The 22,540-nt window shown below is 40.7% G+C and overlaps 1 protein-coding gene across 4 annotated transcripts in view; it reads left to right on the top strand.

Moving 5' to 3' along the window:
- Positions 1-6,594: 6,594 nt before the first annotated feature.
- The window catches only part of EXOC6 (exocyst complex component 6), a 97,477-nt gene continuing 81,531 nt past the window's right edge, over positions 6,595-22,540 (top strand). For 3 of the 4 annotated variants that reach the window (XM_068398200.1, XM_068398201.1, XM_068398202.1), the window contains exon 1: positions 6,595-6,789. In XM_068398200.1, coding sequence (XP_068254301.1) covers positions 6,668-6,789 — 122 coding nt within the window. In that variant the 5' untranslated portion in view covers positions 6,595-6,667. Of the gene's footprint in view, positions 6,790-8,979; positions 9,078-22,540 lie in introns of those variants that run through there. The other variant, XM_068398199.1, reaches the window with a different exon arrangement.

Genomic DNA, 22,540 nt, shown 5'->3' with positions numbered 1-22,540 from the left:
GTTTGGGGAGTCCCATCACAGATCAAATTATAACTAGGATTATTTATATGCATTTGTATTTATTTGTCTATTTGTACCAGTGGTAGCAATGAAAGAGTTTAAGAAAGCCGAATGACCCCTGCTAGCACTGTGGGCAAAGCATCCTTGGCATGGGTTGGATGGCACAGGACTTATGGGCTCACCACGTTCACCCACAGTTGGCCAGCTATAATGCAATGTATATAACGCAACCCCACCAACCTCTCCTCACCCTGGCACAGCGGCAGTGACCTGCTGGCTTGGCTTGCTGTGTTGGTGTGGTAGCTGTCTTGCTCTTAGGGCCAAGCTGCCACCGTGCCATGGTTCGTGCCCTGGGAATGTGCTGGTGGGCTCGGGTCTGGCTTGGTGACATCTGTGTCCTGTGGTGCTGGATCTCTCTTGTTGTTGGGTCTGCCGATGGTGATTCAGTTCCATTTTTTGAAGCATGGAGCTCCCCATCGTTTGTAACACCCTCCCAGCATAGTGCAAGCCCCCAGTGTGGCTCAGCTTTGGTGCCATGGAGGTCCTGGTCTCCTGAATGGAAACCAAGTACTGCTTTGCAGAGTAAAAATCCCAGCTGTGCCACGGCCAGTGAGCTTCCTACTGAGAAGGCAGATAAAGGCACAGACTTTTTTTCCTCTGAAAAGCATAGCAGTTACTGTATCATTAATTCCCAGCTGTGCAGCAATTTCACAAGGAGTACTTACCAGCTTTCTGATATTTTAATTGATCAGACCCTTCCCTTACTTTGCCAGACTGCAAGTGTATTTATAGCCATGTAACACTAAACCAGATTTGCCTTTGTTTTTGTGATTTATGGTTTTTTTTCTTAAACAGGAAAGCATTCATTATCAAATGTTGTGAGAACAATACAGTAACTGGAGGTTATTTTATATGAAAATATTGTTGATTGTTCCTCCCCTAGAAATCTCTCTTGGCAGCTCACTTCCTGCCAAATGAATCAGCAAAAGCTGCTCATGAAAGTTGTTAATATATAATACAATCCTCCAGCACTGCACTTGCTCCTTATCTATAAAGTCCTTTTGTGATCAATGATTCACATCACCTTTTGATTACAGTTTCTGAGCACAAACAGTTTCTTAATATAAATTAATGGCCTTGGAATTTCTAAATAAACATTCCCTTTTGTTCAGCATCATTTCCTATTTTCTTACCAAAACAGAGTCTTATTGTAATTGCTCAGTTTTCACTGGAAAAAGTGTTTGTGGACTGGAATGTTCTCAAAAAAACAAGCAGTTCCTCTTGGAGCTATTAGTGTTGATTTACAAGGTCTAACCTGCTATGTTAATTGAATATAGCTAGGAAGTATTACCAAAAAGCAGCTAGTATGGTGTGATACTGTGAGTAATGATTCCCACATTCATTTACTGGAAAAAAGATTTTTCTCTTGAAGTATAGTACTATTTGGCAATGTTTTTTTTTGTTTTTGATCTTTCACAGTAATAAACCCCAGGTTACCTAAGCAGGAGACATTGTCAAGATACTTCCTCTAAATTTTCTTATTGTTGTGAACACTAAGTAGTTAGACATGGGCTCGTCAGCTAAATTAATTCTGAAGATTTCCTCTCACCAGGTCTGACTAGTAGGATAATTAAAATACCAACCATCACGAAGTGGTAAGCTAATGTTAATTATCCTCTCTTGCAAGCTTTAGTGAAACACGAGTAGAGAATGTAGCAGAAGCATAAGCCTGACCTGCAGAGAACTGCTGCAAAAAGCTATCTGGTAATATTTCTTTTTTTAAGGCAGTTATTTCACTGAAGTCAATTAGGTGGAGTTCTAACTAAACTGAAATCAGAACCTGAGAGACTGAAAATTCCTATGGAGAAATTTAGTTTAATTACTTGTCAGCTAAAGTGATCCAAGCTTATATTCAGACAAGGGATTTTTTTTTCCCCAAAAGCATTTAAAGAATATAGGCCATGATAAAAATTATCAAACTCCTGAGTGGGTTGTTCGTGTTGCTTTCAATTAAAGCTTTTTAGTTTGCAGAGAGGATAGGCTCAGAGAGGGCACGGTGTCTGTCAATCACAGTGGTCCAGCAGACAGAGCAATTTGCCAAGCTGGGGTCACTTGGCCATTGCTAGTCAGATGTCCGTCACACACTCGTCCTAACCTCAAATGTAATTTTGATTTCTGACTCGCTCATACCTCAAACTAGAACAGGGGCTGGTTTTCTTAGGAAAGTTCTCCTGGGTTACATAAGGAATTTAAATGCTGTGGCTATCTAAGACTAGAGGCTCTTATTGTGGGGGGTGACAAAGCCCTCCTGTTCCAGAAAATCAGTGTCCTCTAGGACAGCATCTTAAAACAGCCCGTCACTGCCTACGAGGAGGTAAAACTCTCAGGCTCCCGAGGCACATCCTTGACTCAGGGTTTTCATAGATACCTGTTCCTTAAAAGCAATAGTAAGCAGAGAGAAATTTTTTTTATGCATCAGTGTTTTCTTCTGAAGAATGGTAATGAAGCTACTTTCTAAGTTATTATCCAATGTTATTAAGCAGTGTCTCCTTCAAATCTGAAATTCAAACTCTGTGTTAAAACACAGTAGAGGTATTTATTTAGTCTGAACTGTTAGTTACTTTTTGCGTGTGCCCAGATCTGGGGCTGAGCATCATTTCATGGTCTGTATGTTGCAATGAAAACGAAATAGTACTTGTTCCTCAATGGCACCGAGTACTATATAAACACGTATGATGAGTGATTCTCAGTCCCGCTGCTGTCAGACAGAAGTGTCTCTGTTCAGCCTGTAGTCTCGATGGCTTTATTGACTTTTACAAAGATAACATCAGCACCGGCTGAGGATCTCTCCTGATATTTTTAGGCACTCGTAAGATGTCAGTGAAAGAGGCCTTCTACCTAATCTGGGAAACGTTATCTTATAGTTTCTAAAGGTTAATATAAAATTTGTTAATGTCCAAGATGTATTTAATCTGAAAAAGCAGTCGATGATAAAGATCAAAGCATAAGAAGTAGGTAACCACTATACCTCTTATTAAAACCACTTTTAAACTCTTATTTCATACACAATTTCATGGTTTTATCGCAAAAAAAATGAAAAATTCCAAGAAGAATTTTCTTGTGTATAACAAATGAAGAGGCCTAGAAAGGTATCAGAAGTCCCTTTTTATAAAGAAAAGATAGCCGTCTTCAATGTGTTGCTGCCAGCTCAAGCTGCAAGTACTCCATTCAGCTCAGCCTATTTTGTGCATAGGTTATTACTGCCTAGGTTACACTGAATTAGCTGTTCCTGCATAGCTACTCTTGCTATATTTGCTTGGGCAAAGGTGCCTGATTCCTGGCGGCATAGCCTTGCGCACTGTATTAGTCTGAGCTTCCCATTCCAAACTTTCAATGGTATATTTGAGAAAAATAATTTTGTCCTGATCAAATGGGCCAGGCTGAGCTAAGTGGAGCTGTATTGTTGATGGTGAGATACAGGTAAGGGCATGTTGGTGATTAGCGGTATTTGGGGGAGTAGAGAAAGGAGCAAGAAACAAGTTAAAGTTTCCTTCTTCCTTCTGGTAAGGATCTGATGGCAGTATTCACCAAGTAGCTCAGGTGGCTATTCAGCTTACAGATTAAATAAAATTCCTTAAAGCACATCTGCACCAAAGCAAAAGATGGCAGTGGTAATTCCAGCAGCTCCTTATCTGCCTGTCCTTTCCAAAAACCACTTAACAGGGTTGTTGCCACCATGCTTCATCTGAGAGGCAGGCAGAAATGTGTCTGGCCACCAGAAAAGAAGCAGGCACGAGTGGAACAGGAGCAGCCAGTGCAGGTTCTAGGGAGAATGAGCTGGTTTGCAAGGGTCCAGTTTGGGGATGAGCCCAGGAAAGGAGGCAGCACCAGAGCAGGAGATGCCAGAGAAATGACTAATACCATTGTTGTCCTTGTGGAGGGATGTAAATAGGAGATATCCGGGCAATGACCAATGAAGTCATTTGTTATGGATGGCATTGCATGCGAAAATTATCTATAGTAATTCCATTTGAGAGTGGACATTTTCTCCCTTCTCTTTTACATGAATCATTCAAAATAGATTTCAACTGGGGAAAGAAAATTAAGCAAGCCTCTGATGCTACTAATCTTGCATTGGAAATTTAAAAGAAAAAATAATCTACACTGGAATTACATATCCAGTGGGCTTGACTTTCTACTACAGCGGATACTACTCTTTTTGTAATTGTCACATGGGTAAATCATATTTTTGAAGCACTAACACAGGCAGGTTAGATTTAAAACAGCAGTTCTTGGCCCTCTGGTATCCCATTGGGGTTGTGGAAGTATCTGATTTCCAGTGTTCTTGGACAAGGCACTTCCCTAAAGCCTGAACTCAGCTGGAAAAAGGAGAAGCTCACGTATGACTGAAAGACGTAGACTTTGGGCATGTCTAATAAGCACCAGGATTATGGAAGAGGTGGGGAGGAGCAGAAGACAGAAATGGAGGGGGAGCACAGGTTGGACAGGCAGCATGGGAAGAAGCAGGATCTCCTGCCCATGTATCTAGGGTCAGCTACAGATCCACCACTATATGTTAGATCCTTCTCCACATGTCATGGTCTTACACAAGTTCAGTGTGGGTGTGAACCACTCGGGACAGCCAAGCAGCTGGCCTGGTGCAATTTGGTCTAACCCTGTACAGAGAACCAAGGTACCTCAACACCCACTTGCACAACCAAACAGACTGTAACACCTGCCTATTTCTTGGTCATTCACCATTGTATTTGTTTGCTTTGTTTTACATTGTTTTGCTTTGTTATTAAAGGCTTTTATTTCCAGGTAGCTGCGATACCTACAACAACATTTGCACAACAGATTCAGAGTATTGTTTATTTTGGTTGATTTCTTCCTAAAGCAAGCTTCTGCCTAAGTTTTGGGGAAAGAAGGAAGAAGAAAGTGTACCCAAAACATCTGTAAGTATTGAACTCACTTAAAATCACATAAAACATTCACAAAAGCACTCTGTATAAAGCGTCGTGCTCCCATTTCTGCATCTTATTTTTCTTTCAAGCCACAGTGTGTGATGGCTGGGTGTAGATCTCCAAGGCATCTCTGATTTACCTGGCTTGCCTGTGCTCTGCCACGGTGGCAGCAGACATACTTTCTTCTATCACATGAATGAGTGTAAGTTTCAGCTTATTCGGTGTAATAATTTTTGCAGTTTACTTTCACAGTGTCACCCCATAATGGATAACTTAATCTGGTGTCTGTCAAGGTTAGAATGAATAGTTACAATATCCTTTCATCTGCATTTGTGTGACATCCAGTGGCTGGATGGGTCAATCACAGGCTCCCATTTCTTGCGAAAGGTGTAAAAATGGCTCACAACCCTGTTTAGAACATGAAAGCAGGAAATGTATTGGACATTAATGCTAACAGAGCAATTGCTTACTTTTGATCCAAAAACAAACAGGTGATTATAGCAGCTTGTTCAAGGGAACACGTTACAGATTTGTATGTGTGTAACTCACTGTAGCCTTTAGAGCTCTTTCCCACTGCTGCTGATGTGAACTTGTCTCAGTGTTCCCGCTGGGCACAGAGAAGTGAATAAACAATATATATATCCCTGGTCAGAAATGAGTAACTTCTCTTTTCCTGCATTTAGCTGTTCACTGCACCACGTGTGTCAAGACTTTCATCAATTCTGTCAGGAACAGTACTGAGATAAAAGCCAAATTTTGATTAAAACTTTTGAAATATCCAAAATAACCAAATATAGTAAGACTGACTATGCCCCATAACATTGAGTTAGGCTTCTAAAAAGTTCTTTAAATTGAAAGATCTAGAACTCCAGTCTTGTGTTCGAAATAACTGCCTGAAATTAAAGTAATTGGTGGCAGTGGTGCAATGTATTTTCTTTGCCATCATCATAATGACAGTGACTTGACAGCAGCACCGCTCTCAACATTTGTAGGAGTTCATCCATGTTCTTTTCCTTCCATGCAGGTAATGAACTAGTAACAATTTTGTTTATTGCACCCTCATATAAAAACCAGTCATCCCAGAACATTTTTTGCCCTCTGTTATTGTAAATAGCGTCTACTAATGCTGAAAAGGGAAAAGATGAGAACATAAAAGTTTCTCTGCTTTCCCAGTCTGGTTTACAAGGTCCATAAACCTGCTTCATAAACCCAGCTAATTTCTTGTGTGTGCAGGCTTTTTATACAGCAAAAGGAAAAAATAACATGTTTTTTAAAAATATTATTTTTTTGATCTCATAAAACTTTACAGAGAAATTAAGCATTGATGTCTAGAGTCTGAAATTACTTTAAAATTTTATTTCAAACTGACTAGATTTCAGGCTTAATATTTATTACTAGTGAACTATTACAAGGATGTAGAAATATTATTTTTGCCAGTAAATTTCCTGTTAAGATAAATAAATTGGATGCACACAAAAAAGACTCTGCAGGCCTGGGTACTGCATACGAGGCAAATGTTACCAGCAGAGACAGGAAAACAGCAGCTGTGCACCATTCTTGGACACAAAGTCCTCAGGAGTCACGAGGTTAGCGCAGGATCTGTTTTTTCATGCCTGGTTTTGCTGACTACGGAGTCACTTAGTCAACGATAATAACCAGAATAAAAGTCCTCTCCTAAAGTTAGACTAGTTTTATGCTAATCTATGGCACGAAAAAGCAAGTCAAATCTGTCAGAATTGTATCTAGAAGAAAACAAAGATCAAATATATGAAAATGCGCTTGCTGAGATCCAGTCCTTTGAGCTGCCTCTTGGAACCACCTTAAGGTATGCATCATTTAGATAATACTATATTGTTCATGATGGATTTGTTCCATTCTATAGCTGTTCTTTCAGTCATCCCAATACATTAGAAACTTTGTTTTCCTGACCCTGAATTCTACAGAAAAATTGAATTTAATTTCAATGTGATTGGCCCTAAATGAAAAAATACAAACCAAGGTCACCTACTCAGCTCTTTCTTTTCACCAGAACAAAGCTATCTATTACTGAAGGCTGGCTGCAGATTCTCTGTGAAGAAATTACTCTTAAACATAAAACAAAGGAGAAATTGCTCTTTTGTGTAGCAGTGTTTTCAGTTTGATATTAACAGCTACTTTTTTAAATAATTACTTGCTGCTTATTCTTAGATTTTTAATAAATGCAACCTTTTTTAACCACTAAAGACACAATTATTTAATAAGGTTTTACTGTTGGTATTCCTAAATATCTGAAGATTTTAATATTTTTTTCATTTGCATCTTACGGAGACCTTTTAATGGTAAAAGTGCAACTGAAAAAATTTCCTCTGCATATCACCCCTATAAAACAGTAATACATAAAAGACTGTGATGTTATGTGTCTAAGTATATTGTCAGTATCTGTAGAAGAGTTTTAAAAATAGCCTGCCTGGCACTGTAGGCATCAGGTTGCACTGACTCTTGGGCTAAAGAAAGAAAATTTAATTTACCCTGAAAAATGTATGTGTCAGTCTATTACTTCAGTAATTTGGTGATGGAAAAAAAAGGAATGTGGGAAAATTGTTACTGCATTTAAGTAATTTCTTGAAGGAAATACTACTGTGGTGGTAGCCTGTAGGATTTTTCCTATTTTCTTTCTGCAGCATGCACTTTGTAGACACTTGTCTGCATTTGGAATAGTCCTTGTTGATTTAGTAGGTGTCATCAATAAATTCATCTGAATCAACACTGAATATGATAAAACCACAAGCACAGACAAGATGTGCACAGTCTTTGGTGCCATTTATTAACAAGTATGCAGGTGTAGTTGCGCCAGGGCAGGAAAGATGATGAGTTTGATTACAATAACTGGAAGGGTGCCAAATACAATTGTAGCTGGCTGGTGTCTAGACTTTGATGTATTCACAGTTGTAAATTGCTGTCAGTTCCTTTCTGGAGAAGTAGCCACACATCACCCTGAAGTTTCACACTTCAGGCCTATTTCTTTATGTTGGCTTCCCACTTGTGCACAGGTTAACTTTGTCCAGAAAGCAGGTGTATCCTGTCTCCCGAGCATGCAAAACCCAAGGACTAGCTCATCTTTGCCCACAAACCACGTAAGTGTATAATTTAAATAGAAAATGGGCTATTCCTCCTTCATTGAAAAACAAAGCTTTGCTGTGCACACGCTCGAGGGCACTAGGAAACAATATGACAGTTTCTAGTGAAACACAGCAAGCCAACGCACAAGAAGGTGTGCTTTTAGGTTGTTCTATTTTTACCCCGACCCCCAAATTTCTGTCTCCTAAAGAAAGGAAGGAAACGAGACCGTGACCTAACTTGGATGCAGAAACTCTCCAGAGCCTCGGCCTTAGGGGTCGGTGCAGCCGGCTGCTCGCTCTGCCGCCGCCTCCCTGCTGGGACCGGCACGGCCCGCGTGTGCGTGAGCAGGTAAAAGCAAAAGAAAACAAATACATTTTTTTGAAAAAAAACACCCTAAGAAACAAAGCAGAACTAGCGCAGAGGAAAAGGCCGGTTTTGATCCTATAAGCCTTCAAGGCGTCTCTGCAGCGCGGGGCGCGGGAAGGGCAGCAGGTCCGTCGGTAGCGTAGCCGGGAAAAGGGACGGATTTTGGGTGTTCCTCTTCCGTCACAGGGCGCTGAGGGGGGCAGAGCGGGTGGCGCCAGGCAGGGGCAGCTGCTCGCGGTCTCCACCGGGCAACAGCGCCCGGAGATGCCCAGGGGTCGGAGGGGCTTTGCGGGGCTCCCGGCGTAGCCCTTCCCCTGACAAGGGCAGCGGGGCATCGGCGAGCTGAGGCAAAGCGGGCGAGTGCGGCCCGGAGCGACCCGCTCCTCCTCGCCCGCCCCTTCCCGTCCCTCCTCACTCCTGCCCGGGCCGCTGGCCCCCCTCCGCGCCGGGAAGCCCTCCCCCGCGGTTCTCGCTGCCCCCCGCTCGGCTCCGCGGCCGCTCCCGCCCTCGGTCCCTCCCCGGCACCTCCCGCAGCGGCGCGGCCGCCGGGTTCCTCCCATCCAAGATGGCGGAGAGTCTCCCCGAGCATGATCGGATCCTGCAGGAGATCGAGAGCACGGACACGGCCTGCGTGGGACCCACCCTGAGGTGAGGGGCGACGGGGGCCGCCGCGCCGACGGCGGGCGAGGGTCCCCCGCCCGGCCTGCCCGTCTGGCCCGGCCGCGCGTTCTGACAGCTCCTCCTCAGAGACACGCCGGGGCCGCCCGCAGTGCCTCTGGCGGGAGCGGCCGCTCCGGGCCCGGGGGGCCGCGCAGCCTCCAGCGGCGCCCCGCGGAGGCCTGACCGCCGCCTCCCGCCCCAGGTCCTGTGGTGGCGCCGCGTCCCGGCCGCCCGCGGAGTGGCGGAGGGAGAAGGGCCCGGTGCGGGCGGGGAGTGCGGCCGCGGGCGGCTGTCAGCCCCGTGCCAGCGGCCGCTGACAGGGAAGGGGGCCGAGCGGAGGCTGCGGCCGTGCCCCCGCCCCCGGGCTGCCCTCCCGCTGTCATTGTCTGCCGGGGAAGCGGGGTGCTGCCCGGCTTCCGGCGGCGGTGGGCGCGGCGGGGCCTCGGGACGGCGTGCCGAGGTTGGGCCCAGCGGGGCGGCTGGGCTGGGGGCACGGCCGTGATCCGCTGCTCCCTTCTCCGTCGCCCGGGCAGAGAGGGCCCCGGTCCCGCGCATGGACATCGGGCAATCTCGCTGGGGTGTGCCGGTACCCCCGGTCTGTGCTGAGAACGGGACCGAAACCGTATCGTGGGTGGGTGTTTGCATCAGTGGCTGCAGGGCTCCTCTACGTGTGGCCTTTCCTCACACAGTGTGAAATCGCCAGCCCCGGTCAGGTTCTTTCTGGAAATGTCACAGTGTTCAGAGCATTTCTGAAATGCCATGACTTCAGTGGCTCCCCCCACCCCATTCCACATACTGCCAAATGGGTAGCCTGGACGTTGAAGAAAAGGTTTTGCATAATCTTTCCTGTTAGAGAGGAACATGTCAGTGCCCTCCAGTTTGAGCTGGGGAGAGAAGGGCAAGGCCTGGAAGGAGTGAATTGGGATATGGAGGAGGCGCAGGGGGAAAGGGGGTCTTCATCCGGGACCTGTGCTGATGCTTCCCTGATTAGAGATGTCTGAAAGAAGTGAAAAAGTACGGACACTAGCCAGACCGGGGAGAGATGTTCTCTCTTTGGGAAGGTATGGAGAGCCTGTGTGCAAGGAACTGGAAAAGGCGGTTTGTGTGGCAGCATGATGCAGGGCGGTGAGCACGGCGCTGCTGGCTTCCCTGGAGAGGGAATGGTGCCTGCTGGAGAGCGTGGGCAGGGCCGGGAAAGGGCAAACGCAGGGTGCACGGATGGGGAACCAGGTGCCAAGAACTGACCAAAGAGAAATGCGCATTGCACATGAAATGGGTCATTTTTCACTTTGCAGTGAATGATTTTGTGGTTGGCTGCGTAGGTTTGCAGTGGGTCCTCCAGCGCTGAGGGGTGTGTGGGAGGTGGCAGTCTGGGCATTTTTGCGAGGCTGGAGTTAATCAGTCCTCAAAGAGCCCAAATGGGGGAATGTGGTGGGTTGGCCCAGACATCACCCAGGGACTGCTTGTGGGGTCAGCCTGGTCTTGGAGGCCAGCTCAGAGCAAACTGTGCTCTGATCTCCCCTTACTGTTCCTTAAACACAGTCAGTATTGGGAATACAGTGTGGAGGTGTTGAAGCTGAGCAACACAAGGAGCTTCACCTGTGAGAGTTTGTGAACTCAGGTTGAGAGAAAGTATCTGAGATGCTTTCAGGTTTGAGTTGTCCCTAGAGGCGGTTTAGCCATGCTTCAGCTAACAAGCCCAGGCAGGTTGGAGCTGATGTCTGCAAAAAACACACAAAAAAACCCCTTAGCAACAAAATATTAAATATAACTGCAGTTTTGCTACCATCTCCAGTATAGAGCTTGTATCAGAGGAATCTATGTGAAGGACATACAGAGAATCAGGCTGCACAGTAGAAGGTGGCATGTTTGGGAACCACAAGTGTGGATGGGGAGGGATGTAAAAGGGGGAAGGGACAATATCAATCTCTTATCCATATTACACATTTAAAACGTGTCCAAGTTTTTATAAATATAAAATTTTAGTTTCTTAATTTCTTTAAATGTTCCTGTCCTTTCTTTTTCTATTTGTTTCTCATCTATCTTATCTTGTTCTCTTACTGGCTTTCCAGAAGGGGAGTTTTGCATTGCTGACTTTCAGAATTTTTAGAAAAAAAGTACACGTTGATCTGATTTAACCTCTAGTGTTCATTTACAAATCAAAAAAATGAGGCTAAAGAATGGTTACACCTGGCTGAGTGTTTTGAAAGAAGTCCAGCCAATGTCACAGAAGTATGCTGCTACTTTATAAGAACAGCAATGTTTAAGACTGTAGCTGTCTGTTCAGCTATGCCTGTTAAAATTTGTGAATTGATGTGTGGAACTGAAAAGTCTAAAATCCAACATCTAATTTCAAGGTCTATTTCAATGAACAAAAGCAAGAACATTAAATGGAGCATTATTTTCTGCACGAGATCTGGGGTTTACTTGCTAAACAATACAAATCAAATAAATGACTTGAGTAATTCTATGTGCAGTTGCATAAGGCTACAACATAAAGTGATCCATTGATTTCCAGTCGTGGAAGCTATTGATGCCAGTTCATGTAATGACTGAAATTACATTCATTTCATTACGTGAAATGGAATATTTTTGTAATCTATGGTCTGTAATGCTGGGAGAATATTTGTAGCATCATGACATGAAATGAAGTACCAACATACCTACTTAAATAGCAGAACAAAAGAAGGGGCTTGAGGTGAGCAGTTCAGATAAGTAGCATGAGGTAATACTAAATGCTGAAGATCGTATGATATGCAAGATCTGACTTATCCTTAATTGTTCATATTGAGATCTTAATATCTTCCTAATACATCCATGCTTCATAAAGGAAGTGTAATTTTTTTGTGGACTGTACGTAAATTCTACGGAAACACGTTTCTGCTCTTGTTTTTATTCTGTGTTTTGTTTGCTAGTTTGGTGTAGAGATCTCTGCCAAAGTGCTGTTCCCTACCTTGCTAGAAGATCAGCAGCACTTGTGCTTATGATATAAAAAATAATAGCATATATTGATATATAATGTTTTTCTGTGTAATTTACAGATAAGGAACAACATACAGACTGATCCTGCAGGTGCTTTTCTAGTGCTGAGATCCACCCATGTATAGGAATGTAAAACGCAGGTCCTTTGTAGGAGGAATCAAGGTACAGCTAGTACAATTGGGATTATTTGCTATTTAGGAGAGTAAGTTAGTTCCTAAAGATTGCTGTGCATCTCAAGAAATATAGAATGTAGAGATGGTATTTGGTTAAATTAATTTTCTTTTTAAATTTTAAGTGGATGAATTTATTGATTTAAAATTGCTGGTATTTAACTTGCATCTCTAAATTTAGTGACACTCACCGAGTCATTATAAATGAGACTTAGATCAATTGTATAACATGCCTTTCATTAAATAGGCAGACTGTGTATATAGCAGGCCAGGGTTAATTTTTTCTTCAGCAGACTCTGTGAAACTTTTATCAACGCCTTTCTAGCTTTAATGGCTAACTAAATGAGATCAATGACAACACTTGTTAAAGGCTCGTCACTCTCACCTTTTTATATAACGTGCTAATATCTTATAATTCGTGTCATATATATACTGTTGGGCTTTGCAAAACCAGAGAGAGTTGTCAGCGCATTTCTAATCTTTTTATAAAGGAAAAAGAAAGAAGACAAAAAGAATGAAAAGCAATTCCCCTATCCCTCTCCAAAAAAAGATAAATATATTAAAAAGTTAATAACAAAAAACTTTCAGGCCCTCACTGAACTCCATATAAATACATATTAAAATATCAAGAGTAAATTTTTAAGAGTGTTTTCACACTTCTTAAATATTCTATTGGACATGCCAAGGTAATTAATAAGATAAATTCTATTCAGAAGAAAATAATTGACCTTATCTGCTGGTTAGTTAGTTTTATGTTGGTCGAAATAGGTCAAAGTGGAGCTCAACAGAGCAGAGAAGATGTTGTTCTGCCAATGTCCTGATATACTATACTTACAAGTCTCTTTAAGCTTGTGGTAATTCATAATATTTCAAAGTCCTTTTTTAAAAATAAATTAAATCTAGCTTGGCAATGTATTGCGTAAGCCTGTGGTAGGCTTTTTCTGAACACTTGATCTCATGAGCTTCACACTGCTGAGTTTGCAGTGTTCTGTGATCCCCATGCACAGCCTGTCAGAGGAATACCTCCATGCCCACAACCAGTTCACTAAAAAACTAATAAAAGAGTAAAATAAAATTTAAAAATTATGGAGGAATTAATGATGGCAATTTCATAGCTAAGGTAAAGTTGATAAGGAGGTGCTATGTCTATTGATGTATCTGTAAGTGGGATGTTCACTGTGGCTTTGACTCACAATCGCAGCTCAGAAGTGCTCCTCGAAAGTCAGTGTAAAAAAGCTTTTAAGCAACTTCTCTGTTCCTCTGCTCTTGAAACCTGTCATCACCAAGCTGCCGCCTGGTAGATGTTAGAGCATCTTCTAGGTTGCTGTAAGTTGTGCTGGCCATGAAACTTCTTTGCAGAGTTATTAGAGGGCCTCCTAGGAGGACATCTCACTGGCATGTTATCTCTGGCTATTGGAATCACACCAACAAGAGCTGTTAGGTTGAAGTCTTTCTGTCTGATGCTGCAGTATGCTGCGGTGACCTTCCTCTGACCTAGAACTGCATTGCACTGGTAAAGGCAGCACTGAGCCCCCCAGCTGCAAAGCAAAATCGGTTCTGCATGGTACTGCTTTTTCCTCGTTTGGGTAGAATAGAGTTTGGAGGTAAGATGTAGATTTGTTGTGAGCCTCATAAAGGAGTATGGGTGAGGGGTTAGAAGTGATTGATAACTGTTCATCCTGAACTTCTGTCCTTATGTTGCAGAAAAGCTGAAGGTAAAAGACACACTTCAGTAAGGCATTATTAGAGGAATAAATTGAGGAAGCAAAGGTAGCAATAGTGGTCCAAGCAAGACTGTTTTGTCCTTTCCTGATCAAGATTTCTAAGAAAATTCAGAGGTAGAAGTACAGAGTGAGAAACTAATTCTGCTGCTTTTACTGAGTTGTGGTGCACTTGGCAACTGCAGGTGCTTTGCCCAGACTGGGGGCCATAATTTGTATTTTGGAGATACTCCTGCATTCATTGAGGGGGCCTGTCCAAAGCCAAGTGAACGAAGTGCCTAAAATACGCTTTGGAGTATGACAGGATGCTCTGAAACCTCAATGTAACTTGTTTTACCAAAAGTATACACTATTATTACTAGCAGGCATGCTTTAGTTACATGATTCTGTATCTTTAGCAGAATAGTTAGTAAGCAGTAGCATAGGCTGTGTGAATGACTTCTCTAGATGTGGGAAGATAGTACAGCATTAACACAGTCACAGGCTGGGAAATATTTTTTCTGAGCACTTGCCAGTGGGCTGTTGGGATTTGTGATGTGGTTATCCAATGACAAAATGTGGTTGTCCTCATTTTTGCCCTGTGGTCTTACTTGTCAGGTATGATTGTCTAAAGGCATTTTTCTGTGTTCTCATTATTTTGGTTTTGGATTATGAGCCAGCAATTCTCATTTTTTTCTATATCTTAGTGTTGTTTTAAATATAGAGCAAATGTAAAAGGACTCTTGAGTTCATCAACCAGTGCTTTGAATCAGAATTGAAATGGTTTGATCATGTATTTCAATTTCAAATAGTATGATCATGTTTTACAATATTATAAGGTATTTTTATGGTTTGAAAATCAGTAGTCTGTATCTTCATTAATGGTCTGTCTTCAAGCCCTGCTCAGTTTTCAAGTTAATGTGTTTTATTCCTGGTTCACTTTCAAACTGAAGTTACAAAGTAGCCCAAAGGAACTAGAAATACCTTCTGTGTTAGGTGTGGTCTTTTTTGGATCAGGTCACACAGTGTACTTTGATGTATATTTATGTATCAGTTTATCTTTATTATAATAGCTAACTCCCCTATTTTGCAACTGTGTTGCTATAGGTTAAGGAGAATGGCCTACTCGCTGAGAACAGTGTATCCTGAAAAACTGGTGGCTGGCCTGTAGTGTCGGTTGCAGGTTTTGAAACTTGGTGCCGGATTTGATGGTATTCTGAGTGTTTTAAGTTGAAAGGCAAGTCAGATAAAGCAACTGTCTATGTGAGCAGGTCTATGTGTATTGCTATGAAGAAGCAATATTGTTTTATCACTAATCCATTATGTAGAGTCAAAACAGCATAAGAGTGTGTGCTGTAGACTGATTAATCTGGCATTTATATATTCAGCGTCAGAACTGCAGTTCTGATTTTTCTGTAGGCTAGCCTGATGTTCCAGGCAGATTTGCCATTGGTGGCCAAAAACGTTTTAGAAGAAGGTGAGGATTCGCTTCCATTGCTGCAAGTTTCATCGTGTACTTCTCTGCTTTTTATAAAGCCTGAAACTGTTTGTGGGTAATCATATCTGCACTGCATTTTTCCGTTTTGCAAAAAATCTTTAGGTTCAATGCTGATTAAGTTTGTCATGAAATATGTGTCTGCAAATCAGGTTATCCTGATCTTTTTAAGTGTTCATGCATCAGCTTCTGACTCAGTTCTTGCAGTGTTTTCCAAATGGGCAACTGCCAAGTGACGCTTTAACCTAACTAGTAACCTATGTGAAGAATACTTATGAAATAGCTCTCTCCAATTTCACAAGCATTATCAAAGAGCTTGAAGTTGTCCCTGTGTTTAGGAAACATGTTTCAAAATACATTAAAGCTTTTAAAATAGAGGGATCATCTGCTGAGAGATCCAGAATAGTGTACTTGATGATAGGTGGTTCACGCAGTTTGTATCATTGTGTCTCATCTAAATTTCGCCTTCCCATCATATGAACGGCTTATTCACTGTTACATCAGTTAAATTCAGGAAAGCCAATTGTTGTTCATGTCATTTCTTCATTGACTTATTCCTCAAGCTGATTTTCTTTAGTGTCTGTTGACCCAGATTTTGGACCTGCCACGTGCATAGAAAATGCATAATTTTACATCCTTCACAAATGCCAGTCACATGGGTACTTAACTTTCTTGCAGATTTTTTTGGGAAGCCAACAGCATGCACTGTAGTCCAGCTTTCTGTGTGCGGTGCTCAACCATTGCTCTGAGACTTTGCAATTTCCCCAATACAGATGTCTACCTGAGGAGCATTAGCATAATTCAATTAAATATAAGCCTGATTTTGGCCTGTAAGTGCCAGAGTGTTTGCACATACAAGACTGAAATTACAGCAACAGTAGTTAAGCAAGTTTTGTCATGTTGCATTTTATGGATTATACTACTAAAATGAGCTCATAAAACTCTATGAGGATTGATATTTCTTAAATAGTGCTTCTAAGATAATGCCAGGAATGGGTTTGCAAATAGGAAACTATTTCTGTGGGTTGTAGTAAACAATTAAGTAGTAACTCGTTCAAAAACATCAACCTAGCTTTGCATCAGCATCAAGTAATCACATTAGATTTTATATTACTGAAGGGCTTGCTATGGCTAGTTATAAAATCTAGCTGTTGCCAGTCTTTCTGGCTGTTATTTGACGGTGGTTGAAATGCCCAAACCTAATCTCTGTCACCACAGACCTTGGTAAAACAATGACATCATGTTCAATTTGATGTTCAGCCTAAAGTATGCTCAACAACGCGTCTCTTCCTCATCATGCCCATGTCTACTAAGGAATTATTTGTATGCCTGACGTGTCCTACGCAGGAAGGAGTTAATGGTATCTCCTGAAGCCTGGCTGAAGTCCTTCCTGTATCTCAACCTTTGCCAGTAATACCAAACTAGTAGGGAACTCAATCACTGATGGAGGTATTAAGAAGGAAAGAAGCAGGTTTTAGAGTGCATCATCCCTAATGGAAAGACTTGGGATTTAACAAGAGAGGACCTAAAAGATGTCTTCCAACAGTTCTGCGCTAGGGACCTGCAGAGAGAGCTGGGACCTTTTTTTTTTTTTTGGTGGATATAGCATCAGAAAGGTGTTCAGCTCTAATACTGTGAGTGGGATTTTCACTGTGTCTCAGAGAAAGTAATTTGCTTGCAAAACTACAGTGAGTGTTACTCTTGCAATTCTCCCATGAATCAGAGTAATACAAAATTAATAATGCATATGCTGTAATATGTTTATCTAGGGGGGGATACTCTTGAGACATTTCAACTTCAAAAAGAAGTGTTTAAACTTTCAAGTATTGCATAATTCAATATTAATACCCTCTACTCTCCTTTCTGTTACAGAAGTTTAGACATTTCTGTTGGTAGTAGCTGTCACTGGGACTTTCACAGTTTGCAAACTTCCTTATACTTAGGGTAACTGTGAAGGATCTCTACCCCATTGATTTCAGCGAGGCAACGTTTTCTTCTGAGTTTTGTTTTTAGGTTAATTTCAACATAAAAGTAGCATAGCTGTTATTGTTTTATTCTGTATGTTTGGTTTTTTTTATAAACTTAGGGAATTGTGATCAGGTAGCAAATATGTGCTACCTCCTCTTAAAATGCAGAGTTTCTGTGGTGTGCCAGGGTGTCACCTTTCCCAAAGGCATGAACAGATTTTTTTCTGCCACTTAGTCTGTTTATCGAGCAAGTAGAGGACTGGAGTAAGGTAACAAAGATTAGTAGAAGTCGGTTGCTTCAACACTGTTAGTTGCTTCTCAACAGAGAGAAATACTGTGGGTTAGTTTTAGTTGGGCTTTTGAATTAAATACAGAATTTTTTTAAAGTCCTCTTTTGTTTTCTTCAGTGATCCTGGGAGATGTGCATATGCAAAGGATATACAGTACAGGCTGTTGATTTGTATGAGAAAAATAAACAATGATTTTCTGTGCATAGGCTATATGAACTCATAAAGTTAACAAAAATTAATAATATAAAATGATAGGAAAAGATATGCTTTGGTTATATGCTTGCAGAGGAATGTGACACATCAAAGAATTATTATCTGGTTTTATCTGCATTGAATAGAATACATTCTTAATCTAACTGGTTTTGAAACTTTTTAATTATTGGGTATTTTATTTCATCTGAAACATTGATTTCTAAAATAATGTATTTACATCTGTGTAGTGTTGGTATTCGAAGCCTATTGAATTAAATAATTTAGATGTTTGTGACGTTAAATATTCTGCCTATTTTAATATGTCTCGTGAAGGCTCTACAGAAACAATTGGTACCTATGTATCTTGAAGATTATGTCTGAAGTGCCCCAGGTAAAGACGACAGTTTAGCTATAGGTTGTTATGTCTGGGACATGTGTAATATAAATCTGATCAAATCTTTAAAAATAATTGAGAAGCTTACATTTTCATTTATAGATGAATCCGTTGCTCCTAAAATGGAACAATTTGTATTACAGTCTGCGGAAATAATACGAGAAGATAAGAATCTCGCTATATGGACTTCAGTTTCTTGTTCTATTTTCCATGAAATAACATAGGTTCCAACTATGTCCGCTGTGTCCCTTTAAGTATATGAAACAGATGGCCAAATTTGGCATTTTGTTACAAGGCAATAGCTAGTACCAAAGTAAGTGAAGCTGGTGTTTTCTTTGCTGTCTTTTTTATCTACTATTACAACACAACGTTAGAAAAAAAAATAGTAGCGCAGCACTTGTTTTTCAGTTTCTTGCTTCATACATCAGTAAGTCGCACAAAGGCTTAGCAGGAAGAGGCATCTCCTTGGTCAGCAGTGTAAAAACAGGAAGGAGGAAGTCTATTGCAAATCTGTGTTTACTGATTATCAGTTCACGTTTCGCTGCAGAGGATGTCCATTAACAGCCATCAGCGTGATCCATTGCTTATCCAGCACGAACAATGACTGCTGTAGTGCTGCTTCTACAGAATATGGACCCTGCTTATAGGAAGTAATGTTAACTAACAAACTGTACTCAGACCTTTCCTGCTCATAGAAACAGGATACTATTAGTGAGAACAATGCACAGAAATTGCACATCCAGGAAAACCAGGCAAGTAAAGCAAAACAGCTAAACTAAGATTAATAAAATCTTTTCTCTGATTAGGCCGTAGCTTGAGTTCTACATTGTTCTGGCATGTAATGTGATCTTTTAAATAGAGCAGTGAGATGTAATTATGAATAAGGATGGTGGAGCTGGACCCTAGGTAGTGCCTGGCACAGAAGGTCTGCTTAGGTTTTAAGAAGAGTGCTTATTACCACAACTCCAGTTGAATTACAGGAAACACCTGGACATTATTTTATAAAGCTTTTTAGGGTGTATGCAGCAACCTATATGAAATTACTCCATGGAAAAATCCCCACAAAGTTTGCCGTTTGTGTAAACAGAAAATATCTTTGTATATTGTAGGACAAAGGAAGTTTCTGCAGTGTTTCCTGTGAAATTGCAGCTTAAATGGTGTGTGTGATACAGTATTGTGGTTAGGGATGCCATGGTTATAGTCAAAATGACAGGTCTGTTTCAAGGGCAGAATCTGAATTTGCATGGTCAGTATTTTGTGCTTGCATCGATCCCACTGAACTCATCATGCAAATTTGAATTGTAAATATTATTTTATAACTTTATTTAATATATTATTTTTTTTAATCAAATGAGAAATGGAGGAAGAGAGCAAACATCTACTGGGCCACTTCTTGCAGTGTGTGTATGGGAACTAGTTGAGAGCATCTCTAGCCTCAGTACAAAATTGGCTTTGGTAACAACGTATGAATTCTAAACCCATGATTTTCCACAAGCACAGTTTCTTCTTTCGAGAGTTGGTTTATTTGTGTGTGTGTTTTGTTTTAAATATTACTTTGAAAAATGGAATAAAAACTGTATGTCTGAGTTTCTTTTTTTTGTGACTTGGCTTAGCTGATCAAAGTGATAAGTTAAATATTTATTTTTTCCCACAATGCTAAATCTGAAACTCTACAAATGAATCTTTTTCTCTTGCATCCCTTGCAGTTGGGAAGTTGCATGGTCAAGCTTACATTCCATGTCAAACTTGTACAACTATTGTGCATGTAGGTGTAATTCCCATCATTGTCACAGCATTCATGGAGATGCAACTGATTGGCACTTACTAAGTGGTTACTAAGTACCCTGAAAGGAATGTGTGTATACAGTTTTTAATTGCTTCATATGTCTTGTGTAATCAGGAAATGAAAGACACTGTGGCAATGTAGGCAAGGGTGGGGAACCTGCAATTCCTCCTAGAAATGGGACAGAACAGGATGGGTTGGGGGTGTGTGAAAATAGTGGAAGCTGGCAAGTCATTAGTGAGGAGCTACTTTGTCCCATAAAAAGATTGGTATTTTTTTCTCTATTTTCTGACATGTTTTTTTTGGTAGTTTTTAAATAGACCATCTGTTTTAAGAGTCTTTGGTGCTCTTAGAACCTATTATTATAACTGATTACTAGGAAGAGAATTGTTCACTCTAAAAATTTACAGTAATGCTTCGTAAGCTCAGACATGTTTCTCCTGAATATGAGTTGCAATTAAAAATTGGATCATTGCCCATTTAAAAAACCAAACATACACACAAAAAAACAAACCCCAAAACCTTCAAGAAATAATAGATTTTTTAAAACCCAAGGGATTTGTTAAATTTTTTTTTTTTTTTTACCTAATAGACCATTTTAGTAATGATTTTTAATTGACAGAGTTATTTATCACCAACTAGGAATTCATATTATCTTCTGAATCATTATTTTCTTATGGAAGTATGGAGCTTTTATTTTTAATAAAGTAAACTCTTCAAGGTCATTTTTGCCTGAAGCCTGAGTACCTGAGCAGTTCTGCTTACCACTGAAAAGTTGCAGCTATTGCAATAGATATAAGGGACAAAATTACTTTATTTCTCATTCTGATTCTGACTCTTGCAATTCACTTTTCCATGCTGAGCTCCTACCAAGTAGATTATAGCAGAAATTGTGTTCTGCTTTCTGATTATTCTCATTTTCCAGTGGGAAGATGACGTAGATGTGAAGACTGGGGATGAGGAGGGGAAAAGCAAATTTGGGGTATTTGCTGAACTCTCAAAACATTTTTTTTAGGCTCCTCTCCTTTTACACTTACTAGTCTGTACGCACTTCCTTTGCCTACCTTTCCAGTAGTCTGGTCAGTGTATTGATTTCTGGGCTTATGATTTTTTTTGGCCTGTAACTTCATATTTCCATCTTCCTTAGAGAAATGCTGATCCTCTTTTAATCCCATTTGCACTCAGGCATTTAATGACATGTATCCTGGTTGCATGCACAGAAAATATTTATATGAAATGGTAGCAGAAATATATTTCTGAAGCTGTACTGTAACCATTTGTGGAGAGATCTATGATAGTGGCTTAGAGTGATAATATTATGTATGGAGTTGTCATATTGTCATAATGGATCAGATGATTTGAAGATAATTGATTTTTTAAATTTTATTATTATTATTATTATTATTATTATTATTATTTTGTAAAGGATCAGGTGGAATTCATGGCAGTTCAGATTGTATGATTCTTGGCTGAATTTTAGCTCTCTTGAGATTACCCTTTTTGCTTACTCAATGGCTGATATTTTTGTGCATGGAATGGTGCCCTCTGGTGCTTCAATAGATTTTTGCATGTAAACACAAAAAAATTGTCAATAAGACCTATTAAATACGTATTTTTTCATATTGTTTGCAGTGAAAATAAAAACTTTAGGGAGGTTTTTTATGGTATAAAGTAACATTGTTTGATTTTCTTCAATTGGAAAATGGTTGCATATCTGAAGTCTTCTTCATTTTTTGTTGAGACCTGAATTCAAATCTGTTTACGCTTGTCTTTCTCCCTTAAGCCCAGCTGGTAAGAAAAGAACAAGGTAAAAATATCCCTATTGCAATAATATTGAGGCAGTGACTGAGATCTTCCGCCTTTAGGTTAAGCTGTCTCTAACTATTCCTAGTCCATTTTTTTACTCTTTTGAGTGCTTTCTGCAATATCTTGTATTTACCTGGGCTGGCATTAATATGACTCCTATTGTCCAGTTGTTGGGATGAGTCAGAAAAAAAAAGTCTCTCTGCCTATATACAGAGTTCTGGGAAATATAGACAAATAACCTGCTACACATCACCAGAAAAATCCTTCAGCTCTGCTTGTGCGCTTCATGGGTGCCCTGCTTGCCCTATCAATTAGGAATGGAAATAGCACCTGCCCTGTCACTGATTCGCAGTAGTGATGTCTTAACTAGTCACTCAAGTTAATGTTTTCTCATTCCAGATTGAAAATTAAGATGGTATGTTGTGTATCTTTTTTTTCGGTGCCAAAATCAAGTACAAACTTCTGTCTCCAACATCAGTGATTTTCTCCCCCTCCCTTCCCCCCCAGTTTGAAGACTCATGTTGAGAAAAAGCTTCCTCTTCAGAGTTTCATGGTGTAAATCAACCGCTAGCAGTCTATAGGTTCCTATAGCTGTATAGATCACAGGTTGAAAGCAATTGTAATGCAAATTGATCATGTCTTTCCGTTTTGCTTAGTTCAGGTTTGTGATAT

The sequence above is a fragment of the Nyctibius grandis genome, chromosome 4 (assembly GCF_013368605.1).
Source record: "Nyctibius grandis isolate bNycGra1 chromosome 4, bNycGra1.pri, whole genome shotgun sequence".
NCBI lineage: Eukaryota > Metazoa > Chordata > Aves > Nyctibiiformes > Nyctibiidae > Nyctibius > Nyctibius grandis.
This window is presented reverse-complemented; position numbering and strand designations above follow the sequence as displayed.